Source organism: Eurytemora carolleeae, unplaced genomic scaffold (assembly GCF_000591075.1).
Source record: "Eurytemora carolleeae unplaced genomic scaffold, Eaff_2.0 scaffold536, whole genome shotgun sequence".
In the NCBI taxonomy this organism is placed as follows: domain Eukaryota; kingdom Metazoa; phylum Arthropoda; class Copepoda; order Calanoida; family Temoridae; genus Eurytemora; species Eurytemora carolleeae.
Genome location: NW_019396448.1, coordinates 22,533 through 40,263, shown reverse-complemented (window position 1 = coordinate 40,263; position 17,731 = coordinate 22,533). Strand labels below are relative to the sequence as shown.

The 17,731-nt window shown below is 33.3% G+C and overlaps 2 protein-coding genes across 3 annotated transcripts; one reads left to right on the top strand and one right to left on the bottom strand.

Annotated features, from left to right (window-relative positions):
- Positions 1-1,798: 1,798 nt before the first annotated feature.
- On the bottom strand, positions 1,799-12,384 carry LOC111703499 (electroneutral sodium bicarbonate exchanger 1). 2 transcript variants are annotated; one of them, XM_023475448.1, is made up of 7 exons: positions 12,250-12,384; positions 9,605-9,711; positions 5,675-5,801; positions 5,252-5,306; positions 2,287-4,964; positions 2,101-2,193; positions 1,799-1,952 (listed from the first exon to the last, which is right to left on the bottom strand). In XM_023475448.1, exons 1-7 carry the CDS (start codon positions 12,265-12,267, stop codon positions 1,872-1,874), a joined length of 3,159 nt encoding a protein of 1,052 aa, XP_023331216.1. In that variant the 5' UTR covers positions 12,268-12,384; the 3' UTR covers positions 1,799-1,871. The 2 variants fall into 2 exon arrangements, with proteins under 2 accessions (XP_023331216.1, XP_023331217.1); XM_023475449.1 differs by lacking the exon at positions 12,250-12,384 and adding an exon at positions 10,656-10,786.
- Positions 12,385-16,040: 3,656 nt separating this feature from the next.
- On the top strand, positions 16,041-17,391 carry LOC111703497 (uncharacterized). The gene is made up of 2 exons (XM_023475446.1): positions 16,041-16,437; positions 16,614-17,391. Exons 1-2 carry the CDS (start codon positions 16,220-16,222, stop codon positions 16,774-16,776), a joined length of 381 nt encoding a protein of 126 aa, XP_023331214.1. The 5' UTR covers positions 16,041-16,219; the 3' UTR covers positions 16,777-17,391.
- The last annotated feature ends 340 nt before the right edge of the window (positions 17,392-17,731 follow it).

Below are 17,731 nucleotides of genomic sequence, written 5' to 3'. Positions count from 1 at the left end.
GGCGGAAAAGTAAGCACAAGACGGATTCGACATCCATTGCGACATCCTAACTCTAATCCATTTTCACAGAAATAATCAATGAAATATTCTGGTAGTAGGAAACTATTATGTGAATTATCAAAATTATCAAAATTGAATGCTTTAATCCTCCTCGGATACTAGACAATCACTGATGCATCTATTCTTGTTCACAAATTCCGCCCAGAGCCTGAAATTTAAAAGAGTTTCGTTGAACGAAACTTCCGAGTTTCCTTTTTGGGGTCTTATTATTTGTGTTGATTCTGATTTAAGAGATCGATAAAAATGGTAAGATATAAAGAATAAAATAAAATAATATTTCAAAACAAAAATATCGATATCTACAAAACTGGGTAAACCCATTTGTGAAACCCGGGTTCCAAAACTGGTTTTCATAACGATACCCTGTCTTAAGTTTTGGGCTCTGAGAGAACTGGTTTCGATATGTACGCAGAGTAAACACAACCGAAGTTAACAGCTTTCCTTGGGTTAGATATTCCCTGCACGACCATGTGAGCGAATTGTGATTATCAAGGACATACAAAGCGTCCCATATCATATTGGATTATCTCCAAGCTTTAACGCCAAAATAAGCAAATAATTTCTTGTGTCTCTTGGCATGACCGAATATTTTTCATTAAAAGTGATTTCTAAAACTTTATTTTCTGTCAATTCTAGAAAGTGAATGCTAATCAGGGGCGTACGAGGGGGGGGCCGCGCCCCCCCCCCCCTCTACGCGTGCCTCCCCTGAGAGGCTGAAGGGGGGCAGCCATGGGGGAGGCTCTTTTAATATTACATCTGCTTGCATTTCCCTTCCTCAGGCCAGGCACAGTGGCGTACCTAGGGGGGGGGTAGTAGTCCTCTTGCCCCCCTGGAAAATACAAAATTAAAAGGAAACTACGTTTAGAAAGTAACACCTGACAATGACAAAGACTAAGGATTTGTCTAAATTCACTGTTAATACAAGGAGAGAAAAGTTTTAGCCTTCTAAAGAGAATACTTCTTTACACAAGATGTACTATGACGGAGAGCAGACTTAACGATCTTGCACTTATAGCTTTACACCCTATAAGGCTGTCTGAGCTCTCTACTGAAAAAAATCATTGAAATGTTTGTGCAAGCAAATCCCAGAAAATTGTAGCTTAAAAGATTTGGTTAAAATGTAGATTGAGTAAATTCTATCTAAAAATTTCAGAAGAAATTTCGTTTATTCGTAAAAATATAATTTTTAATGATGCTGTGATTATTGATTTAGTTAGCTGTGATGGAGTTAAGTGATAAATTTATAAAGTCAAAAAGTTAGTTTTTCAAGCAAAGGAATAATTTTTAGACTCTAAGGTTAATAACACCCAAAAAAGTAGTCTTTTTGGTGTATTTTTATGGTGAACAAAATAAGTCCAGGTGGGAGAGGGGGGGTAAAAAATTTAAAAAAGGTATTAATATTTTTTCAAAAAAGGGGTTTTTAAGGGGGGGGGACCAATGTTGCCGGGGTGGGGGACCAAAAATTTTTTTTGGCGCGCTTACGCGCGCAAATTGTGCCCCCCCCCTAAACAAAAGCCCTCGTACGCCCCTGATGCTAATATTTTTTGACTTAACAGCTTGAAAACAAACTTTTCAACTATAAAAGCGCTATTGTTGAGTAATCATGTAATGAGAATTAGTCCGGAAACATTGAGAACTCATAGATTAAAAGGGTGATTGAACGTGAATCAGCTGGGCATTGCCATCCTTGCATGGAGAGTCACTTTAACCAGACACAATATCTCTCTAAAATCAAATATATTTAGCCCCTAATTTATTTTCCATTAGAATGTTGTAAGATTTTACAATCAATTTTGGGTGAATATGACGAATTACAGATTGAGGTTTATCTCTTGTAAGTTAAGAATAGCTGGTTGAAAGTCTACTATCATATCTGCACTCTCCAATTCTACCTGAAAAAATGATAATTAAAGAGTTATCTGGTGCCCCAGAATAAACAAGGAAAAATCTTAGGATTTGGATCGTGATTGTTGGAAATTACCATGGAACAATAAAAGTCATACTAAAGGTAAAAATAATAAGGTTAGGGAATTGGTTTACCTTAGAATCCCTTGGAGGTATAATGCTCATATGTCTCTCCTCTATGTCTAACCGTTCTTTTCTCTTGGTTTGTGGTAAGACATCATCTAGAATCTTTCGGAAAAAATGATATTTGGTTTCAGAAAGTTGATTTTTTCAGCTTAATTAAATGTGGAAATTTTAGAAATTGTGAAAAGTGTAAATTACCTTCATCTCATATTGTGTGAAGACATAATCAAGGAGCTTCCTAACTCCAATAATGATGACCAACATGATTGGGAACAAAATAGATACTGCTTGGAATTCTTGGATCAACCACAGTACCATAAAGCATAGAACTTGGATCAATGAGAAAAGATTAACTCTTTTCAATGGAAGCTTCTTGATAAAGGAGAAGTCTGGTTGGTACTTTTTTGGCATGAACATGATTAATATTCTATCAAACATTTGAATACCATTCAAAGAGTTTATTCCCATATACAAAAAGACTCCATAAAGAACAGGCATGGGTATGTATCCAAGGATTGGGGTCATGAATGCTGAGCATCCAACTAGAATAAACACAAACATTGCTGTTACCCGTTGTTCTCGAATCCCAAGGAATATCCTCTTTTCCCCGGGTGCTGAAGTTTCTGATTCTCGGTGTAAAGACTTGACATGGGTTATTGAGAGTATTGTGCTGGCTACATACCAGGGTATTCCAAGTACTGAATTCACAATAATAGTGAATGCCAAAACTAGGAGATCCAGATGATAACCTCCACCTTTTCTCAGTTTGTTTTCTTTTCGGTTTACTATCACAGCGGTTATTTGCTGATCCATAAATATGAGAATGGAACCTAGAAGAGCAGGAATTATTGCTGCCAATGCAGTCCACCAAGGGTTCCTTCCAAAAGGTGGAATTAACCAGTCCCTTCCAGACCAGGTTGGATTAAATGTACTTGGTACATTGAGTTTTGGAGTTTTAATTCCTAGACTAGCATCCACCAGTACCATGATTAAAATAGCAGATATCACAGCAAAGTCTGATATGTATGAACGAACAATTACTGGAAAGAACTTTGAATCTTTGAAGTTCTTTAGAAATGTTGCTATAAGATATGTGCCAAAGAATAGAATAACACTGAGAAAGAATGCATTAGGTTCATAGTTACATCCCTTAGTGGTGAAACCATAAACTATGTTTTCATCCAATGTTGTTGATGGGTCCATTTCGATCCAGCATTTTGATCCTGTAGAACTTGAATTGTAAAATTGAAGAGATTCTTCTATTTCGGTCTGGTTTAGCTTGTGAAAAATCACTCCAAGGGTAATGTTCCAATTGTCTGGTGTGTCCGCAGGTTTGCAATAACAGGGAGAAGCAGTGTATGGCTGAGATATAGCAATATTAGCCACATTTTCTAGGGACTTCTTGATGAATATAACTGCAATAAGACAAGCAAAGCATTCCTCTGTAAACCTTGTTATGTAGCATACAAAAGAGCTGGCATCTGTAACTACAAGGACTATCAAAATTATGGCTATCCAGACCCCAATCCACAATCGAAAAGAAAGATAATCCCATTCTTGCTTTTCACTAAAATCAAACACCAATGTCTCAAATACAAGATCTGGCCCAGTTAGTCCTAAGATGGTAAGTGGCTGACCAGCAAACAAGGCATAGAACACTCCAGATGTTAGGCCAGATACTAATGATTCTATGGAAGCCATACGATTTTTTGTAACCTGACCAAGTATACCACCAAAGGCAATAGTTGGTGCCAATGTAGCAAAGTACAAAAAAAAGATAACAGCAATACTTTGCGCAGAAAAAGCATCCTTGAAGTCAGATAAAAACCAGGGAGCTTTTCTTTTTATGTCATTCACAAGACCCCCACAAAACTTTCCGCTCAACACCAATCCTGCATTCTTTCTTAAATTATATTTTTCCTCTTCTTCATCAACCTCTTCATTTATGAATTTTGTTGGAGTTCCCCCAATAACATCTATGCTAAGTGCCCTAGACATCTTCCTTGACTCTTGTGATGGGACTGAGCTTGGTGGTTCTATTCTTGTATTCCTGTCCCATTCCCCAGGCGGAAGAACTGTAACAGAGTCAAGAAACTCATCAAGACCCATCACAAGATGTTCTTTAGTTCTTGCTCTGTAAGCAACCTCATGAAATACCTCGTCTGAAAAACTAGTTCCTATTGAACGGCCAACTTCCTTGTAAGAGTCTTTGCTGCTTGCATCCAAGGGTGGGCCAAGAAGAATAAAGATAAACCTGGTTGGCAATGCAACCTCAGTCAAATCTCCCAATTTCACAGCTTTTGCCATCCGAATGAAGACAGGTATGGGTCGAGTGAGAAAATCTACTTCTCCCACCAAAATATTTGCAGCCTCAGCTCCTTTAGGAATTTTCTTTAGGAAGTGGGTATTTGTTGCTTCCTCTGCTTCATGAATGCTGTGGTTGGAAGAATAATGAAAGTCTCCTGAACTTATCTTGTTTAGTTCTGAAAAACTTTTCACTGCATTCAAAAGAAATCCTGAGTCACTTCTGTTCTTCTTTATTCCTTCAAACTGATGCCTGTGTTTTTGAAGAATAATGGCCTTCAACCTGTCTTTCATTTCAAATGTTATATAATCATTGCTAATAAGGCTCTCTATGACAAGGTCTACAATATCCTCCAGATTATTTGCCTCCACCTCAAGGAATGATGATCCTGTATTCAAATACGTCCTCAGTTCCATCAGTGAATGGAGAGACAGTGAAGAAACATGGGGTTTACTCCATCTATTTGCTCCCTCTTCCACATCTTCTTCAAACTTTACCCAGCGTGCTGTTTCCTTCCACTCATCCATCTGTAACTCAACCAATTCTGAGAAGAGTTGATGAGGCTCATGTCCTGAAATGTCTATTTTAGCAAAGTTTCATCAAAGATTCATCTTTCTTACAGTCTGCTTTACTTTAAAAAGGCCGGGTTTGAATCTATAAAGCCTGGGTAGAATGTCCTGCAGCCCTCCCCCAAGAAAATGGCTTTAAGGGAAAGAGGCACACAACATGTTCATGCTTAGAGATAAATGTTGAATTTAGATAAATTTTAGACATTTTCTTGTATTTTATTTTTTATTCTTTCATTGGAGATGCTTAATTTAAGCTTTTGTTTATTCAAATAGTTATCAAGCATTTCACCTGAAAGTGTATTCCCAAGAAGTTCACTCACTACATCAATAGCTTTCTTGGCCTCCTACAACAACATTTAATGTTTTATTGTCTCTTTTTAGTTTTAGAATAGTTATAAGTGTTGAATCTAAACCCTGATACAAATTTGAGCATTTTAGGAGTGTCATATTTTTGGAATATTAAAAAGTTAGATTCGATGAGCAATTAAGAAAATTAAGTATATATAGACCCTATTTCCTATTAACAATTTTAGCTTTTAACTGATGTTACACTGAAAGTGGCCTAATTTTATCCATTCTTAACTTTTGTTGCATTTTTCTATTAGAATTGGCGCATTTTCAAAATATTCTGTGCCTTATTGGTTAATCAGTCTTGATGTTTACTAGTTAAAGTCAAACAAGGATAATTCAAATATAGAAAACCTAATTCTACCTGTATTGCAACATATTTAGCATTGCTTTTAACTTTCTTTCCCTTTCTTCTTCTTGTTTTCTCCCCTGGTCCCTGGTCCATCCAATCTATCTTGTTCTTAGGCTTATGCTGACGGACTTTCTGATACCTGTAATAAAAATAGTAATAACCCCAATATCTTGGAAACCTGAACCTACCTGTATATATATATATATATTATAATAACCCTAATTTACATGTCTTGTATATACAACTATGTTTGTTAATCTCTGAACAGACCTATCAGTCAATTACATTTTACCTGTATCATTAAACCCAAAATATAGGTAGTTTAATATGAACTCAGTTTGATTACGGTCAGAGTTAGTTCTCGGTAGAGAGTTCGAGAGGGAGTTGTATCTGGATTCGTACATACTCAAGAATACAGAGAGTTGTATCTGGATTGTTACATACTTAAGAATACAGAGAGTTGTATCTGGATTGTTACATACTTAAGATTACGGAGTGAGTTGTATCTGGATTGATACAACTATTGGAGTATGGAATTTGTTACAAAAGTAGTGACTGCGGTAAGACCAATGAACCCCAGTTAAATGCCACTGACTCCAAGGAAGAAAAGTAAAGCAAGTACCTGATTTAACAGATATAAAGAGAACCCCTAGAAAGAGTAACTATGTTAGTAGAAACAGTAACAGTGCAGTAACAAGTTAAGACCGCAACCAGCATTAGAATATACAGAGTACCAAAATGTACAAAGTACCAGAGTGTACAGAATACCAGAGTAACAGAGTGTACAGAGTATCAGAGTGTACAAAGTACCAGAGTACTAGAATGAACAGAGTACCAGAGTACATAGATTGGACACAAAGGTACATGGAAAAACTAAATGAATTAGTTATAGCTGGGAAAGCAACCATGAGGATAGCTGAGTAGATCTGAAGAAAGTATTAGTGAGTGAATACTGAATTTGGTCAGGAGTGCTTCCAAATACAATGGAGACCTGGAGAAAGTGTTCAAATGTTGCAAGAATTTGAAAACTCATTTGTTTAACCATAAATGGGAAACTGTCCCAGATGAAGAAGTGAAGACACTTTCTTGGCCAAGCGCTGCGACTTGGACAGGCTAGGGGGCCGAGCGCTGTGGCCACATATCTTACATTAAAGATCCATGTACAAAATTGATAGAGGGGAGGGGTCCAGAGGGACGGTGGGGGGAGTCCAAAAATTGCTCTCTAGGAAATGACCAACTTACTGGATACAAGCATACATTCCAGACAATAGGAGCCTGGTAGAATTCAAAAATGAACTGTATAATGCAGAGCTTAAGGAAACATAAGGAGCTGCAGCATGAAAACAATATCAAGGCAATGCTGGACCACCATCTGGTCAACTTGAGAAAGTACAACACTGACCCCAGATCTTATTCCAAGGATATGGCTGGGTTAAGGAGCATCAACACTTAGTTTTGAAACAGTGGGAAACACCACAAGATCTGATGAGATCATCGAGATACTAGTAATAGAGGGGACATCTGGAATTTTAGACTTCTTGTTATACAGCCACTGTAAACAATGACCCGATCAGAAATTCTACCTGGGGGGATCAAAATTCGTAGATCAGTGTTTTAAGACATTATTGTTTGAAGTGAAGCCTACAATATTCAAGCAAAGAAAACAAGCCCATATGATTTTTGTATAAAAATGAGACATAACAAATAGAGAAAAAAATAAAATCCTTCTCCTTAATAACATCTTGTTTCTTATCAAATTCTTTACATCTGAAATATACATTGTGCATTAACTCTTCGGAATATAGGTTTCTGACTTTTAGAATGAAAAGCAATTCTGAATTAATAATAGATCTAAATTAGGTTAGACTTAATTTAAAGTTATTGAAGAACTGAAAACTGTTAAAATATTTATTTTACATAAATGAACTTAACGTGAAACAAGTGATTTTTAAATATAAATAATCTATTGGTTTTGTAGGAGCACCAGTTTTGAAAGCTTTTGACACAATCCATTTTTCTTTACAATTTGTTTTATCTCCTTGGCTAAGTGCTTTAAGCGGAGAGTGCATCATTTCTGAGTATTTTGCTATCTTTGTTTCTAAAGCAATTTTTGTCAAAATGTTCACTGCGTATTAAACTATCCACTCTTTTTTTATGTTATGAAAAATTTCTGAACCCGAAACATCGTTGTTTACACAATTTTTGACACTACAATATCTCATTGTTGAAAATATTATAATTAACTGTCCACACAATACCGTACAAAAAGATGTACTTAGGATTAAACCCTCTGTACTCTCTGATACCAACTCAGTCATAAGGAAACATTTTTCGACTGTACAGTATAAACCTAGCCAGGCAAAATTAGGAGAGTTATGCCTGCCCCCTGGATAAGATGCTAAAAACAGGACAAATACACATGGAAGTAAATACAGTGCCAGGAATAATTGTGAGGAATAATTGTGTACAAGTCTGAAGATGAAAGAGGAAAGATGTCTGGTGATGTCAATGTGTTGCAAGCCAGAGATAGTTGTCTATTCTGCAAGAAAATCTGTCAGCAGAAGAGAGATTGCCAGTCCTACAAAGACTGGAAGGAGAAGAATCCAAACAGGAAGACAGAAAATATGAACAGGAAACCAGTTTCATGCTATAACTCTGGAGAAGGAGTTACTATGTGATTGCAGAAGTGAGAGGCAGAGCTCAGGGTGGAGAGATGAACAGCAAAAGGTGGAAAAATGACTGAAATGGCGAAGTTCATGACGGATATTAAAGAAGTGACCAATAAGATAGCATTTGATACTATTTTTTAGGTGAAGGGTTCCAACAACAGATGGCTGAAAACCCTGGAGATGATTGAAGTTAAATACATGAAAAATAATAATACTGATTTAAGAAACATTTCCGATAGTTTAAATGTCCGACCTATTAATCCTGAGCTACCAGGCAGCTGGCATGTTAAAAAAGAAAGTGATGAATTGGGAAGAGAATTTAATCCTAAGTTTGAACAATATGAATAAGATAGAAAAGGACGACCGTAAAATGATAATAAAGAAAGAGAGAAAAATCAAGGATCAAATGATGTTAGGAAAAGAGAGAAATATCCGTAGAGGGTATAGAGTTCGAGAGCAAGTTGTATCTGGATTGATTCATACTCAAGAATACAGATATAATTGTAACTGGATTCATATGTACTTAAGAATTCAGAGAGAGTTGTATCTGGATTGATACCTACTTAAGAATACAGAGAGTTATATCTGGATTGATACAGACTGAAATAACTATTGGAGTGAGGCATTTGTTACATACCTATCAATTATGGACATGCATAAAGGTAAAAGGCGTAAGAAAATGTTTTATATCCATAACAACTACTATCGCTCCAATTCTATCTGTATAATATTTGCATTTCTTGACAAATTTTAGAAAAATTTTAAAAAAATATTGTCATTTTACTTAACAAGAGGTTTCTTGGAAAAAAGGCTTTTCAAAAAGATAGCTTTTTACTGAATAAATTTTTTTTTAAAACCATAGTTTTTTTTACTGAACAAATGATTTTAATGAACGAACGATTTTACTGAATGAAGATTTTACCGAACAATCGTTAAGAGAGAAAACAAAAGAAATAGATGGAAATGAAAAATAATTTAGAGAAAGAAAAAAATAATATTTTAATGATTGAAAAAAATAAACGTAATGGGTCGTTCACGAACGATGAATTAACAAAATAAAAAAGTCGAACGTATCAAGCTCTACTCACTCTAGTCTTTTTAGATTAAAAATGGTAATGTTTTTTTCTGAGAAGAAAAAGCGGTGATAAAATTTCTGGAAATTACATCAACATTACGCAATGATCAGGCTTAGATTGAAAGGGTTCCATTGTTAATCGGACATTCATGCTGGATCATTTTAAATTGCATAAAGCAGTCCCATCAAGTACCATACCTTCTTTCTACATCTAGAACCTGAATTGGTTTAAGCCTGGATCCCGGATCATGTCTTCCTTCCATCTCCTTCACCTGGTCTTCACCTTCCTCTTCAACATCAGATACCTGAGCAATCTATTGTTAGAAGTTATAATCTAAAATCATCAAAACAATTCAATCCCATAAATGGCCGAATTTTCGTCCGTCAAAATCAAAATATGTAAAACATAAAAGTTAGAATATATGAAGTTTGGTCCGGTATTTGGTATGTTGTATAAACAAAAATGATGCAATAAAATCAGTTGCATAAATTTAAAACGCAATTATTCTTAAAGTTTGCTTTTTTTAACGTTAACTAAAGAAGAAGGGGCCGGTGCAGGCTTGTATTATCGCGCTATGGGTTAAACTTTTTAAAAGGGCATTAAAAGTAAATTTTTACAGAAGCAACATCGTATTGAAACAACTTTATAATCATACTTTACATTTCTGTTTTTCAAAATATTTTTTACTTGCAGAAAATTAAAGATAATTTTTAATGTACTTTGATGTTTCAAATGCCATCTTCTGATTATTTCCTCGCTAATTTGTTGGAAATAATAAATGTTACGTTATTAAAATATTACAAATCTTGTCAAACATCTTTTGTCCATTATTCTGGTATTTTAATATAAATATATATATATATCTCATAATTGTTAAGTTCAAAGTGTTCGTACACTGAAACACTATATAACGGAATACCGGGAAACTTAATATATAAAAAGTGGACAGGTTTATTTGACCTAGAACTAATTAACGTTACCAAGAATATTCAAAATAAAATTTATATTTTAGTAAAATTCAGGCAATTTTCTAAACCAGGCTGCAGCAAAATCTTAAATTAAATAAGGTAAAATAAGGGTAAAACTATTTCATCTAAAATGTCAAATCCTTTTTTGCACCAGCAAAAAATTAGCAAATAAGAAGCAACATTCATGAAAAAAATGATAAATAAAAACTACGTCAATTATTAATGATATTAAAAAAACCGCAATCATAAGAGAAGGTTTATTTTTCAATTTGTTTAAAACCTGCTGATATTGGTATAAAAAGATGCTCCTTGAGCCGCTGAATACTGGCTCCTGTCCCTTTCTTTATTTTTCTACAATTCAAAAAAACTAATTTGTCGATACTTGAGGCAAAGATCTTTCTAAAAAACCGTTTTTTTTCTTATAATATGCTTTATTTTCTAGAGGGTTTTACGACCTACAGGGTAAGACAAAAAAAGTGTGATTTGCGGCGCCGGGTGCAAAATTGTAACTTGTTTTGTGCAACTCTCCTGTTTGGTGTTTTTTCAATATTTTTTGAAAATTTGTAATTTTTTTGATACTTCAATGGCCCAAAAAAATTCTGTGAACCTTTTCTTTTCTCAAAATCAAAAATTCAGAAAAACAAAATGTGTAAATAAATTGTTTCTATATAATACTAAAATTTTTAAAAGATTGAATCACAGAATCTCAGAAAATTAGCAAAATTGTAATTAAAAAATTCGCAATTTTCAGTTTTGGTATAATTTTTACGGAAAAATTGTTTTTCAATGGTACTTAAGGTTTTACTAAACAGCATATATTTAATACTTAATAATATACTAAGAAGAAAGGAACTAGAGAATTTAAATAACGTTTCCTTAAAAATTAGAACTAAAAATTGCGAATTTTTTCATTACAATTTTGCGAATTTTCTGTGATTTTTTTATTCAATCTTTGAAAAATTTTAGGTTTCGATATAAATAATTTATTAACACATTTTTGCTTTTCTGAACTTTTGATTTTGAGAGAAAAAAAGGTTCACGGAATTTCTTTTAGGCCATTGGAGTACCAAAAAAATTACAATTTTTTCAAAAAAGTATTGAAAAACACCATACAGGATCGAGTGTTGCACAAAAAGGTACAATTTTGCACCAGGCACCGCAAATCACATGTTCTCATTCTTTGAACAAAGAGTTTCAATTTTTCTAAATTTTCTCCTGCACTTCTGCATGATTAAGTTTTGGTGACGCTTTTATCAATTGGAGTTTTTGCTAAAAATGAAAGGAGTATAGGCTTACGGCGAAAAAATATCGATGGTGATCGCTACTAATCCTTCTTTTATCTGTTGCGTCTATAAGGAGACAATTGTTAAAAGGACTCATACCGAAGACTTTCTGAATTTGTTTGAACGCCTCGTCCATACAAATTCAGAAAGTTGCAACATTCGACTTGGATCGTAAAAAAATCAATTTAATTCCAAATAAATCAATTTTATATTACAACCTATAATCATTGTTATTTTTTCGACGCATTTGTATAAAGTTGATATCTCATCATATTTTTATTTGTTCTATATACAATGCACTATACTAACATTAAAGCAGGAAGTAATTTCACTCTCTCAAAAATATACTTAAAGAGACTGTAAGCGTAAATTCAAGTGACAATCAATTAAAAAAATGTAATGTTAAGCTTACAGAAGGACTAATAGTTATTTTTTAGAATTGAACACTGAACACTTTTTCAGCTAGAAATACGAAGATATCTTTGACATTATTGATCAGAACAGTACCTTTCTCGATCGTGAATTTACCTTTTTAAATGAAGGATCACTTGAAATTACAAGGACGGTCATAAACAAACAAACAGTGTTTACCTGTTTAGAAAAAAACATGTTCTGTAGCGTGGAGCTCGTGGAGTTCGTGTTCAGATTTGAATTGATTTACGACTGGAGAAAAGAATATGTGTAACAGGTATTTATACTAAATACAAAACATGCAGAACAAGCATGCCGCAATGGTACAGTGGTAGTAAAACTTGTAGGGTAGCGGGGGGATATAAGAAAACAGATTTTTCTCTGTCTGTGATATATATGTCTTATTTTGATATGTCCGATTATGATAAGTCCTATCTATGTAATGTCCTAAAAATCTATGAAGTGTCCTTTACATCTATGAAGTGTCCTATGAATCTATGAAGTGTCCTATAAATATATGAAATGTCCGATATATTTATGAAATGTCTTATATATCTATGAAATGTCCTATTCATGAAATACCCCAATATTACATTTCTTAATATCTATAATCATACAAATGTTCTTCTTACAAATGTTCAATCTTTTAATTTGTTTTGTGAATCTGACACGCTATTTTAAATTGGAGATTCCCTAGATTAACCTAACTCTTCAAAACTGTCTCTCAATCTCAAAATAAAAATAAAAATATCAAATCAAAAAGATTTTGTTTGCAAAAAATACACGGATGATATTTTATTTTAAATAAGAATCAAATTGCCATTTTGCCATTATGGTATTTGAATTAGAAAATATTGCGCAATGACGTTTTTCAGATAATACAAGTCAAGGGTGGTTTTGTTGTATAAATACTATATTTACTTTGAATAGATTTAAATATGCAGAAAGATTATATTGTTAAAAGAAAATATTTGAGAAGGAAATATTTAACAATCTCCAAACATATTGGTTATAAGTATATTTCCACCCAATTTTTAAAATAGGAATTTAGATACATATTTATTTTTTACATTTTGAATTAATTGGTGGTAGATTGTAAGTATAGATTGTATACTAAATATTGTATGTGAAAAAGAAATAGGGTTAAAACAAGATATTATTATTGGTTATTTTTTTCTTTTTTATAGAATAGTATTCGTATTTTTTAATTATGACAAAGAAAAACTCGTTTGTATATTGACATTAATTTATACTTTAGCATATATTTATAATTCTGTTTTTTAGTTTAAATTAATTGTATTTTTTATCTATTTCGTCCCACTGTGCACAGTATAAGAAAAGTGTACTATGCGGCCACAAGCAACCTTTAATTCACTAAATTGCGTGATTTTGATTGAATTCAGACATTGAGGCAGTAATACTTGTTATTTTCTTGGTTTTCTACACTTCAGACCATTCTTGTTTTTGACAGATGCAAATTCAGGTTTGAAAATTCGTTACCAATTTCCCCGCACAATTAGGGGTGAAACGTTTTAATTTTTTTTTAAAAATGAACAGATCATTTTGTTAACGACGTAGGAAAAAACTATTGTTTTTTCAAAACATTGTATAAGGCTATATTTATGATCTTTTGTACACAAATTACTGCATAAGTTGTACAGTCTTCAGTATTTTGGAATATTTTTTATGCGCTTGTATTTTTTAATGTATTTTATTTGGATGCTTAGGGCAGGCAGTCAAATTCTTAATACAAATAAATTGAGTAACGTTTTTTTTCAAATCCAAACAAAAAATCTAAAAGAAAAGATCCGGAAATTATGAGCAACGTTTGTTTTTTCCGCATACAAAAACTCCACAAGGAAGGCTTAATTTTATGTTATTTTGAAACAGGGGAGTATAGTTTTAATTACAGCAGCTTAGCAGTTTTTAATACAAGTTTTATATGTTTTGGATCCATGTGAGTGTACATGAAGTAAGTGAATTTTTTTTGTCAACTGTAGAACCTCAACCTTTTCGAAATGGTTTTTAAACTTTTTATTTCACAAGCAAAAAAAAACTCATATATAAGTAAAAAAATTAATAAGATTACAAAAAAAGCCTTCATTCGAAATTTAAAAAGACGCAAAAGTAAATTATCTTCAAGATTCTATACTTAAAAATGTGTTTCCTTTTTAAGAAAGTTTTTATTCTAGATGACATCTGTGAGAAGTTATCTACAAACTTTAGATAAAATTATTAGAAGTTTAAACTGTTCAACTCCAGTGTTATATTTGCTGGGGGGGAGGAGGCGGATAACTTTTCTTCTTAATTTATAGTTAGAAGGAGCATGAGCGGGGGGGGACTTAGATGTTGCTTTTTGTACTAGTACTTACCAGAGGGTAAAGTGAGTAAGGAGTTTTGAGATTTTTCTCTAGTATAACTGTTTCATGTTTGTGGACGCGTTTGAAGAAAGATTTAAAAAGATAACTCCGTTAGTTTAAATATTGTTGAATTATAGACTAAAACGCGATTGAGTTTAACTACAGTGGTTTTATCAATACGATGAAGACCATCAAGCTTACAAACAGCCTGGATACACATAAACAAAGAAGTGAAAAGAAGCGGTAAATTAGGAAAACAATTCTTTATAATTACTTGTAAACTGGTAATTCGAAAAAAAATTGTAAAAGGGAGTGTTTGCGAAAATTGTTGCGCCTACAAGGAGAAAAAGATTAAACAAAACTCTCACTGAAGAACGTAGCGTCCATGCAAATCCACAAAGTTGCAGTGTTCCCCTCAGATTGAAAAGAATTTAATTCAATTTAAAATTAATTTAATTCAGATATTGCAACCTATAATCATCGAATTTAATTCGATGCATTCGTAAATAGTTGATATTCAAAAATATGTTTTGTTTGTTTCATATACAATAAACTGTAAACAATAATGATTTGGCCGCTTGGTGTCTCTGCACTTGATGCATTAGGTTCCGCGTGGGTGAGACACCTAGCAACACCTATGCGACCAAAAAAATCATCGTTTAAAGTAAATCATACGTAAAACAAATAAAAAAATATTATGAAATATCAACTATATATATTTGCATAGAATTAAACTTAATCATGATAGGCTATAATATCTAAATGGTTAGTTTTGAATTAAATTGAATTATTTACGATCTGAGTGACATATTGCAACTCAGCGAATTTTACAGACTCTACGGTCTTCGGTATGAGCCCTGTTTAACCATTTTTTCCATACAGACGCAACAGATAGAAGTTAGACTAGTATAGGGATCACCATCGAATTTAATTCGACGTTAGCCCATACCATCTTTCAGTTTTGTCACTCTTTAACAGTCAAAACTTGAACAAAAAACGTAATCTTCATTCTATTGATATAAATGCCAAACACTGAAGATAAAACCGAACGCATCTCGTCGGCAGGCATGGGTTTGAGTAAAGGTAGTTGTTTATGTAGGTGTTATTGGAAGGGGTATGGAGGTTGTAGAATGATAGGCCGGGTGCATGCACATAGATCCAGACTGCTGTAAAAAGTTGCCTCATTTTCAAGACCGGGTCAACTTTGAAGCCTACAACCGCCTGTAATTCATTTATAGTTTTTTAAACCTGAAACATGATCATTTTAGAACTTAAAAGAAAACACTTATTTTTAAAAGAAAACGGCAAAGTTCTTATAGATCTTCGCGTGCCACCTTGCAACCTTCAGATCACTTTGTGCGGCGGGGTGTATGTGCATCTTGTACACTGAACATGTTGAACAGGTCATACTATAAATACGCTACACTATAAAAACGCTACACTAAAAAAAACGCTACACTAAAAAAACGCTACATAGGCTATATTCGCTACAAGTTTATTGCCTGTTTCTGTGTGTGTATAAGTTTATAATTTATAGAGATATATATTCGCTACTATTCTAAAATAAAATATATATAAAATATATATAATTTATATATTGTTTTTTCTCTAAAACTGTGCAGGATGGAACTAAAACCATTATTATCAATGAGGTTAAGACAAAAACTACTGTTAAAAAAGTGTTTGTTAAACTGAAAGAAGGAAGCTATGTTTATAGAAAGAAAAGAGTTATTGGAAAGAAATCGGCTGGCAAAGTAAGGGCTCAATTTGTTTGTACTTCCTGTGAACGGATGAAAACATATACAAGTTGTTTCGCTACTGTACTGCTCCAAGAACAAGAGGAAGATGACGAATATCATCTGGAGCCTGATTCCTATCCTCATCCAGACAATCATGCATGTGTTTTATCTGGTATAGAAGATCAAGTTTCAAAGTTCCACGAACAAGAATTAGATGAGCTGAGAAATGGTCCTTGCCAGGCAATCCCTGCTCTTTATAAGAAAACCAGGTTTAAAATTATATGTAAACATATTTATTTTTTTACTTTTAGTATTTTAAGTGTGATACACATTACTTAGCTGAAAAAAAATGATTTGTTTTGTTATGGACAAATTTTGTTATTAAAATATTTCAAGTTTGTGTATATTACTGAAGCAACTTCGAAATTAATATTAACATTTTTAGATCTGTATTCACTCGAGAACTGTCTGTCCGGGAAGAGAAAATTTTGTTTTTGGATTCGATCAAACCGTATGAAGTTTTACAAACTCAAATATACGCCATCAGAAGACTTTTTATCCCGCCAGCTTTCGCTCTGATAATCGAGATCCATATAGTGCTCCACTAACTCTTCTATGGTTTGAAGAAACATTTTTTCAATCCGGACATTATCAGTCCATTACTCCAACTGATTCCAGCATTATAATGAAGCATTACAATAGGATGAATAACTCAACATATCGATTGTTTCAGTCTCAGGTTGCCAGGATGACACTGAGATCTGTCAACTCAGATGTTGAGCAAATTCAACAGCCTGAGATCCATAGTTCTGCAATTATGCAAGTAACTCCAACCTTGCTCCAGGAGAGATTAGATCAAAACAAACCATCGACCCAGTGCAGAACAAAAAGAATGTCCACAACAATTTTAGGCAATATGATGAAAAATATAATAATGCTTATAATTAACATTTGTTTCCAATGAATATTTCCTAAGTATTTCAATTTTTAGATAGTTCCAGCCCCAAAAGAACTAAACTGTCAGATACAACAGATATCACTCATCCATACCAGACCATCACCAGAATTTGTCATCTTTGTAATTTAAATTTTAAACGTAAGAGAGGCTGAAAGAGGTGTGTTTGTGGCCGTTATGTACATGTAAAATGTCATAAAAATAGAATTAATTGCCCATTCAAGAATGAATGACCGGAATAATATGTGGTACACTTATAATTTTTCCATTTATGACTATGATAATTTAAAAGTATATATCTCTTAAATTATAAACTTATGATTTATTTTCAATTTACGACTATGTGAATTTAAAAATCTTATACACAAACAGAAACAGGCAATAAACTTGTAGCGAATATAGCCTATGTAGCGTTTTTTTAGTGTAGCGTTTTTTTAGTATAGCGTTTTTTTAGTGTAGCGTTATTTTAGTGTAGCGTTTTTTTAGGGTAGCGTTTTATAGATACACCGTTGAACAATGGTAAAATAATGTACAGATTATGTACAATCTCAGATTGCATAGTAACAAATTACCATGTGGTACTTGTCTGTACACTGTAAATTGGTCAC

Excerpts from the sequence above, each read along its gene's own strand:
- LOC111703499 (XM_023475448.1), bottom strand. Across the intron at positions 5,802-9,604 it reads GTTCTAGATGTAGAAAGAAG|GTATCAGAAAGTCCGTCAGC; the intron begins GTATGGTACTTG and ends TTTTTATTACAG. Across the intron at positions 1,953-2,100 it reads TACCTCCAAGGGATTCTAAG|GTAGAATTGGAGAGTGCAGA; the intron begins GTAAACCAATTC and ends TCATTTTTTCAG.
- LOC111703497 (XM_023475446.1), top strand. The coding sequence starts at position 16,220 with ATGAAAACATATACAAGTTGTTTCGCTACTGTACTGCTCCAAGAACAA. Across the intron at positions 16,438-16,613 it reads GCTCTTTATAAGAAAACCAG|ATCTGTATTCACTCGAGAAC; the intron begins GTTTAAAATTAT and ends TAACATTTTTAG.